This window comes from Sorghum bicolor, chromosome 2 (assembly GCF_000003195.3).
Source record: "Sorghum bicolor cultivar BTx623 chromosome 2, Sorghum_bicolor_NCBIv3, whole genome shotgun sequence".
Taxonomy (NCBI): domain Eukaryota; kingdom Viridiplantae; phylum Streptophyta; class Magnoliopsida; order Poales; family Poaceae; genus Sorghum; species Sorghum bicolor.
This window is the reverse complement of record NC_012871.2, coordinates 2,545,393-2,556,836: the sequence shown is the minus strand read 5'-3', so window position 1 is coordinate 2,556,836 and position 11,444 is coordinate 2,545,393. Positions and strand designations below refer to the sequence as shown.

Genomic DNA, 11,444 nt, shown 5'->3' with positions numbered 1-11,444 from the left:
CTGAAACATCCACCAAAGTTTATTGGGGGAAGTAATAAAACCCTCTCCACAAGCTTTTTAATCATCTCTTAATCTCTTGAAGCTATTAACAAACTTTTGTTTCATCCTCTCAACACTTGCTAACAACGCAACAGCATTGCCGGAACACATTATTATGGCATCAATCAAACAGCACTGGATGACTGGATCCCGGATCCTGGTTGTAAACACGTATCAACCCAGAAAGCAACTTTTTCATAAACAAAATCCAAATCAACTTAGGCCTTGTTTAGTTCCGAAAATTTTTTGGATTTCGGTACTGTAGCATTTTCGTTTTTATTTGACAAACATTGTCCAATCATAGACTAACTAGGCTCAAAAGATTCATCTCGCGATTTACAGATAAACTGTGCAATTAGTTTTGTTTTTGTTTATATTTAATACTCCATATATATGCCACAAGATTCGATGTGACAAGAAATCTTGAAAATTTTTTAGTTTTTGTTGGAAACTAAACAAGACCTTAACAATACAAACCTGTCCCATCCAAAAAAAGGTAAAGAAAAGCCATACAAAAACCATCCAAATCACCGAACAAGAGACAAGCACTCCTACTCAAAAGAATAAATTTTCTGTTAAAAAAACAAAGAAAAGACAAGTTTCTCAAAAGATCACTTCTCTCCCTCTAGAAAATCCAACAAGGAATCACATGCTTTTTTATAGCCGCACTAGCGGCCTACTGAGTAGGTGTGTCAGTGTGCGCAGCGTGCTGCTTCATCCAAGAACGACCAGCCGACGAGCGAGCCTATCGTAAAGCTCTCTCCTTTTCTCGCGGCCGGCGCGGCCTCACTCCCTTGTCTCCACTCTCCCGGCGGAGACGGAGCCTCGAAACGAACCCGATGCCGATGCGCCTCCACCACCTCCTCCTCGTCCTCCTCGCCACCGCCGCCGCGGTGGCGGGGGCTGCCGCTGCCGGCGCGGGCGCGGACGCGGACGCGCTGCTGGCGGCGAAGGCGGCGCTGTCGGACCCGGCCGGCGCGCTGGCGTCCTGGACGAACGCCACTAGCACCGGCCCCTGCGCGTGGTCCGGCGTGACGTGCAACGCGCGCGGCGCGGTCATCGGGCTGGACCTCTCCGGCCGGAACCTCTCGGGCGCCGTCCCCGCCGCCGCGCTGTCCCGCCTGGCGCACCTCGCGCGCCTCGACCTCGCCGCGAACGCGCTCTCGGGCCCCATCCCGGCGCCGCTGTCCAGGCTGCAGTCCCTCACCCACCTCAACCTCTCCAACAACGTGCTCAACGGCACCTTCCCGCCGCCGTTCGCGCGCCTGCGCGCGCTCCGGGTGCTCGACCTCTACAACAACAACCTCACCGGCCCGCTCCCGCTCGTGGTCGTCGCGTTGCCGATGCTCCGCCACCTCCACCTCGGGGGGAACTTCTTCTCCGGCGAGATCCCGCCCGAGTACGGCCAGTGGCGGAGGCTGCAGTACCTCGCCGTTTCCGGGAACGAGCTGTCCGGGAAGATTCCTCCGGAGCTCGGCGGCCTCACCAGTCTCAGGGAGCTCTACATTGGCTACTACAACAGCTACTCCAGCGGGATACCGCCGGAGTTCGGCAACATGACGGATCTCGTCCGCCTCGACGCCGCCAACTGCGGGCTCTCCGGCGAGATTCCGCCGGAGCTCGGGAATCTCGAGAACCTCGACACGCTCTTCTTGCAGGTGAACGGGCTCACGGGCGCCATCCCGCCGGAGCTGGGCCGGCTCAGGAGCCTCAGCTCCCTCGACCTGTCCAACAACGGGCTCACCGGCGAGATTCCAGCGAGCTTCGCCGCGCTCAAGAACCTCACTTTGCTCAACCTCTTCCGCAACAAGCTCAGGGGCAGCATCCCCGAGCTCGTCGGCGACCTGCCCAACCTCGAGGTGCTGCAACTCTGGGAGAACAACTTCACCGGCGGCATCCCGCGCCGTCTCGGCCGCAACGGACGGCTCCAGCTGGTCGACCTCTCGTCCAACAGGCTCACCGGCACCCTCCCGCCGGAGCTCTGCGCCGGGGGCAAGCTGGAGACGCTCATCGCGCTCGGCAACTTCCTCTTCGGCTCAATTCCGGAATCTCTGGGGAAATGCGAGGCACTCTCCCGCATCCGCCTCGGCGAGAACTACCTCAATGGCTCCATCCCGGAAGGCCTCTTCGAACTGCCGAATCTGACACAGGTTGAGCTGCAGGACAACCTCCTGTCCGGTGGCTTCCCGGCGGTGGCCGGCACCGGCGCGCCAAATCTGGGGGCCATCACTCTCTCCAATAACCAGCTCACCGGCGCGCTGCCAGCGTCCATTGGGAATTTCTCAGGTTTGCAAAAATTGCTTCTCGACCAGAATGCATTCACCGGCGCAGTGCCGCCGGAGATTGGCCGGCTGCAGCAGTTGTCTAAGGCTGACCTGAGCGGCAATGCGCTGGACGGCGGCATGCCGCCGGAGATTGGAAAGTGCCGGTTGCTCACCTACCTGGACCTCAGTCGGAACAACCTGTCTGGGGAGATACCGCCGGCCATCTCCGGCATGCGAATACTCAACTACCTGAACCTGTCCCGGAACCACCTTGATGGAGAGATACCGGCAACCATTGCTGCAATGCAGAGCCTCACGGCCGTCGACTTCTCCTACAACAACCTGTCTGGCCTTGTGCCGGCGACTGGGCAGTTCAGCTACTTCAATGCGACGTCCTTCGTCGGCAACCCGGGACTGTGTGGGCCGTACCTTGGACCATGCCATTCTGGTGGCGCCGGCACAGGCCATGGTGCACACACCCATGGTGGCATGTCCAATACCTTCAAGTTGCTCATCGTCCTCGGCTTGCTTGTCTGCTCCATTGCGTTTGCTGCCATGGCAATCTGGAAGGCCCGGTCACTGAAGAAGGCCAGCGAGGCACGTGCGTGGAGACTCACTGCGTTCCAGCGCCTTGAATTCACTTGCGACGATGTGCTAGATAGTCTGAAGGAGGAGAACATCATTGGCAAAGGTGGAGCTGGGATTGTGTACAAGGGGACAATGCCAGATGGTGAGCATGTTGCAGTGAAGCGGCTTTCGTCGATGAGCCGTGGCTCGTCGCATGACCATGGGTTCTCTGCTGAGATTCAGACTCTTGGGAGGATCCGGCACCGCTACATTGTGAGATTGCTTGGCTTCTGCTCGAACAATGAGACAAATCTGCTTGTGTACGAGTTTATGCCCAATGGGAGCCTGGGGGAACTACTCCATGGCAAGAAAGGTGGCCATCTCCACTGGGACACTCGTTACAAAATCGCTGTTGAGGCTGCCAAGGGGCTCAGCTACCTCCACCATGATTGTTCACCGCCAATCCTGCATCGTGATGTTAAATCAAACAACATCCTGCTTGATTCAGATTTTGAGGCACACGTTGCTGATTTTGGGCTCGCCAAGTTCTTGCAGGACTCCGGCGCATCACAGTGTATGTCTGCCATTGCCGGCTCCTATGGCTATATTGCTCCAGGTATTTTTTTTTATCCTTCTGCTTCACAATTGTTGATTTTAAGTCTTTCTTGTTGTCTACAGATTAAATGTGTTGCTAGCTGTTACTACTTGGCCCCTTTTAGTTTATTCTTCAGTTCAGCTAATGAAACATAGCATTCCTTTGTGGACCTGGTTACTTACTGCTATGTAGCTAAAGTTTGTTTCCTTGTTCTGATAATATTAGAAATATAGATCTTTTTTTATATCTACATGAGTAAAGAAATCCTGAAATCAACTAAACCTTTATTGGATTGCTATCTTGTGGATTTACAGAGTATGCATATACCCTCAAGGTCGATGAGAAGAGCGATGTCTACAGCTTTGGTGTCGTGCTTCTTGAGCTTGTCACCGGAAAGAAGCCAGTAGGGGAGTTTGGGGACGGTGTCGACATTGTCCAGTGGGTCAAGACGATGACGGACGCAAACAAGGAGCAGGTGATCAAGATCATGGACCCCAGGCTGTCGACCGTGCCAGTGCACGAGGTGATGCATGTCTTCTACGTCGCGCTGCTCTGTGTCGAGGAGCAGAGCGTGCAGCGGCCTACGATGCGGGAGGTGGTGCAGATGCTCAGTGAGCTTCCCAAGCCAGCTGCAAGGCAAGGAGATGAACCTCCCAGCGTTGATGATGATGGTTCCGCGGCGCCGTCTGATGCTCCAGCAGGAGATGGATCTGTTGAAGCGCCACATGACGAAGCCACTAACGAGCAGCAGCCGCAACCGATCTCGCAGTCTTCGCCGACTACTGATCTCATCAGCATGTGAGAGCTGTGCCACGCTTGGTTTCTCTCATTCCTATGTTTCCTTGTAATGGTGAAATTCGGATGTTTGAATATTTCTAGCTTAGGGCCTGGTGTTTTAGGTCTCTGCACTTAATTAGGGTGGTGTGAGATTTCAGATATCTTGTGTTTATCCATCTGCATTTAGGTAGGCTGTAGGGTGTGTGTGAAATCTAGGCCCCAGAATTTCTGGTGTGGTATGCATCATAGCCTCTTAGGACACTGTTCTGGATGTACATATCAAGCCTCCTAATCTCCATTTTGCTGTTAGAATTGAAGAACCATTTAGGGGGCTAGGAGTCTAGGATTCTGGAGCAATCAAGTTCGTTAATGTTCCTGTTGTACTTGTGTTAATGTTAAGGTGAGCACCCCAGCATTCATATGTTGTACTGCATTGCACTTCACCCTCTAGCTAGGGAAGAAGTTCAGGTGCGTTTGGATGTTGTCAGTTAATGCAACACCTTTCCTTGCTTTGCACTGTACAGGAACAGGACGATACTTCTGAACAACTGTTGATTATCATTATCACAGGGCGAGCTTAATCGCAACATATAATCTCGCATTTGATGAAGATTATCATCATGATCATAGGGCGTATGCTTGCAGCATGTTGCAAGGAGTGGCAAGCCCATGGCTGGTGGAGCGGTGTCTGGCTGCAGATCACCAGGATTGGTAGATCAGCAGGAGACCGAGACCAGCTGCCAGCAGGGGAACAATTAAGCAAGCGAAGCTTTGGAGTGAAGTGAAAGCAACTGTAATTTGCTCGCATCTCGACTTGGAGATGCTTCCTTGGCTCACCCCAATCTCTTTTTCTGTTACGAGGTCAAAAAAGACCCGCCGGAGCTGCGGGTGCTGTGCCCACAAGCACATGGTCGACGCCTCTCATTCCTTCCAACCAAGCAGTCTGCAACCTTGGTGGCATTTTAACTATGCAGAATGGGTGTGTTTGAGCAGTGAGATTCAGGCGTTTATAAACATTTGGTTGCAAAAACAAGAAATTAAAAGATATCTCCAGCACTAGCTAGATTTCGCATCGTCTTCTTGAGATGCATCAGATCCCCATCCCATCTCCATCTCCCCCGTCGCGGTCGCAAGGAAGCATCGCATGTGTTGGCACGTACGTACCGGCCTTTGCCCAATCATGGATGCATTCAGAGTTTCAGACATAACACGTCTGTATGTAGGTTGCGCAATGATCCTAGTCCTTGTCCAGGCTAATCTGTTGTCCTCCTACCGCAAATTAAGCATGCGTCGCTAGCATGGCTGCTGCTGCTCTAACTGTTCACATGAGGACTGTAGTTCGTTCTCATCCGGTCATCCCTCCTCGCATCGCATCGCATCGATGCAGTTCAGAGATGCAGATGATGCATCGTTGCTACCTCCATTGCATTGTCGAGGTCCTACTCGCTAGCTTTTCACAGGAGCGCGTGCCTGAACGGCTGAATCCGTCACTCATTTCATGTCTCTTGTTTCGGAGCAGTTTCAGGTTCTCATCATCCAAGCCATGGATGGATGGTCGAGTCACAGTCACCTCACTACCCATGGAACCGGAGCTGAGATTTTTCGACCTGCCGCCAATGTTCTCGCATCCGGCAACAGCATGATCAGGCAGAAAAAAAAAGTTGGTGACACTGACCATTCCACTTGTGTGTGAGACTGTGAGCGAGTGATCAGCGTCATATCATCGGCATGCTTTTGTGCTGTCCAAACTCTACCCAACAACTGGATGGAGTATACAAGCAAGTACTCCTACTACTTTGTTATACAGAACAAAGCTATCCGCGATCACTCCAAATGATTTCATCCTCTTCACGGCGTGATGCTGCCTTTTGCAGTGGATTAACATTCAGATTAGTATTGCTGTTGTTATCCCCATAATTTGGGATCATGAGTGGCATAGATTAACCAACCCTGATTGCTGACGGATGACAGTAAATAAATACTACTCGTGGCAGTTCCGAATCATGCGTCTGTCTGAACTGAAGAAAGCTTTTTCAGGAGCTCCAGGCAGGCAGCAGCAGTGTTTGGCAAGGGCCACAGAAGACGACAGGTATGTGTGGAAGGAAGGAGCAATTGATCGAACGCAGACGCACCACCAACCAACCCTACTCATTGCTTGGTAGCATTCGATGTGTGCATCGGAATTTAAATGGGGGTAAGACCTTGTTTGACTGCATACTGTATGTATTAGCCTAAATCCACATATACTGGGTGGATTGAGATAAAAAAAAACTAGCTAATTTCGTTCCAGTCTAGTTTAACACACGTGGATTGGGGTGTATACGAATGCAGCCAAACAAACTCTTACTTTGATTTGTCACCTTACATGTATATTTTTGAAGCACTGAATCTACCCCGGCCGTCCTGCTATCCTATCCATCCTCCAATAATAAAACTCTGAAATAGACTGTATTGTTATAAGCGACCATTCGAAAATTTGAACTGCATGGAGATCTCAGACATATCTTCTGAATGAAATATGGCTGTTGGCAATAGCGAAAAGAGTGATGCTAATTCCATACTACTAGTGCCTTAATAACAATCTTTGCCTTGGATTTTTTCTTGTTGAATCCACCCACCAGCTAAGCTAGAGCGTATTGATGCAGCATGACTGAATCTGAATGTTCAGAAACGTTTCTTCAGACAGGGGGCACTCCACAGTGGCAAAACTGAATGGCAGTCAAAATGTTCGCTAGCAGCAGTAGTAGTGCTCTGGTCTGGAACATATACACATTGAATCCATCCAATCCTATCCAAAATGGAGCAGGCCCCAAAATCTCATGAATTGGGCCCAGTACGGTGCCTCATGCAATTGCATGAGCCCACATGCAGGGAAGGGAAGCCTGCCTTTAGTGTACTTACTATTCCCCTGGGCCATGAGCTCACTGCTGAACCAACCGTGCTCCTGGTTCATGCATGGTCTCCCGGGCTCGAGGGCTCCAGGCAAACAGCCTTCCGCTTTGGATTCTTGCATTTCTGAACAAACAATGTGTAATCCTGCATGCTGCTGTTGTACTGCATACGGCCTTCAGAGTTGGGTGATGAGCAGAGCAGTTGGCATAACTGAATGAATGAATGCAGGTCAACATGTTAGGGACTCTTCTGCATTAGAAATACAAACTCATTGCGGTGTCGGCACGGCATTGGTCCTCTGGAGGCGCCTAGGGACGCCACGCCAAGCATCCGGCTGAGCTGAAAGTTGGGCGACCAAATCGGCCGCCACACATTTAGCGTGTTTGGGTCCCCATGCATGCTGATGCTGATAAGGCCTTGTTTAGTTTGCAAAATATTTTACTAAAAATTTTAGATTCCTCGTCACATCGAAATTTACGGCACATGTATAAAGTATTAAATATAGACGAAAATAAAAACTAATTATACAGTTTATCTGTAATTTGTGAGACGAATCTTTTGAGACTAGTTAGTCTATGATTAGACAATATTTGCCACATACAAACAAGCTACAGTACCTGGAAATTCCAAAATTTTGCCAAATGAACAAGGCCTAAGTTACGGCGGCACCAAAACTACGGAAACAAAGCAAACACTAAGGCGCTGTTTAGTTGGTGAAACTTTTTGGTTTTTGACTACTGTAGCACTTTTGTTTGTATTTAACAATTATTGTTCAATCGTGGACTAACTAGGTTCAAAAGATCCCTTTTTTAAATTACAAACGGACTTTGCAATTAGTTATTTTTTTATCTATATTAACGCTCCGTACATGTACTGCAAGATTCGATATTACGAGAAATATTAAAAAATTTGTAAAATATTTCAGAAACTAAACAGCACCCAGCTGAAGTGAGGCGTGGGAGGGTGTGGCACTGTGGCAGTGTTGGGCAATGAACCAAACAGGCATGGAAATGGGGTATATCCCTTATTCGAAAAAAAAATGAACCAAACAGGCCCCCATACCCAAATGGTAAATGGACCTCCCATTCTTTACATTGTGACTGGTCCGGCGATCCAGTAATCAGTATTGCATGAGCCCACATGCAGGGGAAAGGGAAGCCTTCAGTGTACAGTACTCACTCCCATGGGCCATGAGCTGACTGAACCAACCGATGCTCCTGGTTCATAGTATGGTTCAGTCCAACCAACACTTGCGCTTTGGATTCTGCATTTCTGAATGTGTACGCTGCTGCACTGCAAACAACCTTCAGAACTGGGTGATGAGCAGTTGGCGTAATAACTGAATGAATGGATGCAGGTCAACATGTTAGGAGTCTGCATTAGAAACTCTTTGTGGTGTCGGCAGGGCATTGGCGCTCTGCATTCTGGAAAACATTGATCCCAATCCCATACACAAATGAACCTCCCTGCCATTCTTACATTGAGGTCCAGCAATCAGTATCCTCTCATGCTGACGACGGTGTCAAGTGAGATCTTTTTTTCTTTATTTGAGGGTCAAGTGCCTCTGCAGTCTGAAGTCTGCACCGCAACGGCTTCAGGCTTCAGGCGTGAGAGAGAGAGGACCTGCTCAATACTCTGAGGCCCAAAACTGTGCATGCCCTTAATTAGCACTTTAGCAGAGGCCCAGTGCTGTACAATACGACTGGTATTTCAGTCATGGCCTCATGGGCCTGCTCAGACTAGTCTGAGAATGAAATGCAGCAGCAGGCTCCTTGTGCTCCTGCCAAAAATCAAAAATCTGTTCGATTCTCATGATGCCGCACTGCATTTGAAAATAAATATTAGACGAAGCTGTAACAATGACTGCAACTGTCTTCTCTAGCCATCTGTAGGTAGATAGATCATAGATGATGACGCTCTGTAAGAAATTCAGAAACGTCCGAGGTCATTCATCTAGCCACTCTTATGTATGTCAGACCTTGTTAGTTAATAAATATTAGACGAAGCTGTAACAATGACTGCAACTGTCTCCTCTAGCCATCTGTAGGTAGATAGATCATAGATGACGACGCTAAGAAATTCAGAAACGTCCGAGGTCATTCATCTAGCCACTCTTATGTATGTCAGACCTTTATTTAGTCGAGGAGGTGAAAAATTTTTAGATACTGTAACACTTTCGTTTGTATTTGGTAATTATTGTCCAACTATGGACTAACTAGGTTCAAATAATTCGTCTCGCAAATTACAGACAAACTATGCAATTAGTTATTTTTTTATTTATATTTAATGTTCCATGCATGTGTCGCAAGATTCGATGTCAAAGAGAATTTTGACTTTTTTTTAAGTTTTGAGGTGAACTAAACAAGGCCTCAGTCCCAACCAACCTACTGCTGCTTTAAGATTACTCGAAACAGATAAACATTTGGGAGTCACCAGAACTTCACAATCTGGAGTCTGTACAGGGCGAAACCTACCCCTGAGCTGAGAAGGGTGGTGGTTGCCTGGTTGGGGACTGGAGACTCGTGAGCTTGAGACTGACCAAAAAAGGCAAGTGCAGAGGTTGACATATCGTGCACATGCATATATACATATACTTTACACTCCTTTCAGCACGTTTCCAGATTCACATGTAGCCATATACTTTACACTCCGACCCACTTGCGGTGACCTTGCCGACGACATTTGGTAGTCATCTCACATGGTCGTTTGTCAACACACACACATGGAAGAAGAGTAGTAGTCCAAAGCTGCATGCCAGCAGGGCCTTGTCATCAGTTCGCTGAATCTTTTCTGAAACGGTGATCCAAGAGCTGGATTCTGAATCACAGACACGCATCAATGCAAACACATAGTACATGAGATTATTAAACCTTAGATCTACTAGGGCCTTATTTAGTTCACACCAAAATCCAAAAAACTTTTCAAAATTTCCTGTTACATCGAATTTTACGGTACATGCATATAGTATTAAATATAGATAAAAAATAACTAATTACATAGTTTGTTTGTAATTTGCGAGACAATTTTTTTGAGTCTAATTAGTTTATGGTTGGACAATAATTACCAAATACAAACGGTGTCCAAATCTAAAAACTTTTTGGATCTAAACCAGGCTTAGGTCCCTACTACTTAATTACCTGTCAGACTTTTTCAACTGAGAGCTAGCAGATGAGCATCTGAATCTGAATATATTATGGCTCCTTTGACCATCTGAATCAAAGAGCTGAGGTCTAGGACCAATTAGTTGGATAAGATGGGGCTTGCAGAGCACTAACCTGGATTATATTAGTTGGAGCTGACTTGGCGAGATTCACTTGGGCAGCTCCATATTTGTTTGTCGAGGGTAGCTGATTTGTCGATGCTTTGCCCACATTTCAAACTACAGTTTGATATATATTCGACCGGACAGTTGTCTGGTTCCACTTGTGCTTTATTTTCTCATTCAAAAAAAATTGAACCGTTCCTCCCGTTCTTCTGAAGGATTGCAGATAGTAATGCCACACAATTAATTGTACTTATTACTAGTGTAAACAATACACTACACTTGCTGGAGAAGTTGGATTTGACTACGAGCCCGATTGCATTGCATGTACCGCAAAGTTTCTGATGGAAAGGCATGCGCTGATAACACATGATGCTGCTCATCGATACTCTGGTCACGAGTGGAAATGCAAGCACGATCGATGCAGGGTTGAGTTTTCAGCTCGTGGGCCGTGGCTTAATTGATCTTTGTGCGATGGTGCGTCATGAATGACATAGATCTGTCTGGAAAGTAAGTAGCAGCTGCCAGCTGACATGGTTTATGCTTTGCCATAATGTTTGTTTGACACATGGACCATGGAAAAAGGTCTGAAATCAGAGATAGACACATATGAATAACAGTAAGGGGGTAATTGATCAAAGAACAAAAATTTTATGGAAGAACAAAGCCTGAAAAATGAAAACAAGAGCAAATATTTATGGAAGAACAAAGCCTGAAAAAAAAAAATGAAAAAAAGAGCAAAAATAAGATGCTTTCGTTGAGAGTCGAACTCAAGACCTCCCGCTTACTAAACGGGTGCTCTAACCAACTGAGCTACGAAAGCTTGTTGGTTAGCGCCTTCGTTTTATTTATAAATAGGAAAGTAAACTATTCTGGTCTCTCCCCCTATTCTGGTAGAATAGAAACAAAACATTTGGATTACATCGGTAAATCCTTCATACATATATATACTCCGAAGCTTTGCGATCAATCTAATGTTTGAGTCCTTGACATCTCTTCGTGGCAATGTGCAGCATAGAGGTGTACGGTGTACAAACCGCTTAAAAAT

The 11,444-nt window shown here is 47.7% G+C and overlaps 1 protein-coding gene and 1 non-coding gene across 2 annotated transcripts; one reads left to right on the top strand and one right to left on the bottom strand.

The window, feature by feature from the left end:
• LOC8059932 (leucine-rich repeat receptor-like serine/threonine-protein kinase BAM1) lies at positions 725-4,663 on the top strand. The gene is made up of 2 exons (XM_002461382.2): positions 725-3,486; positions 3,780-4,663. The coding sequence occupies exons 1-2, from the start codon at positions 879-881 to the stop codon at positions 4,265-4,267; spliced, it is 3,096 nt and encodes a 1,031-aa protein (XP_002461427.1). The 5' UTR covers positions 725-878; the 3' UTR covers positions 4,268-4,663.
• On the bottom strand, positions 11,146-11,219 carry TRNAT-AGU. The gene has a single exon. It is a non-coding gene; the product is annotated as a tRNA-Thr (tRNA).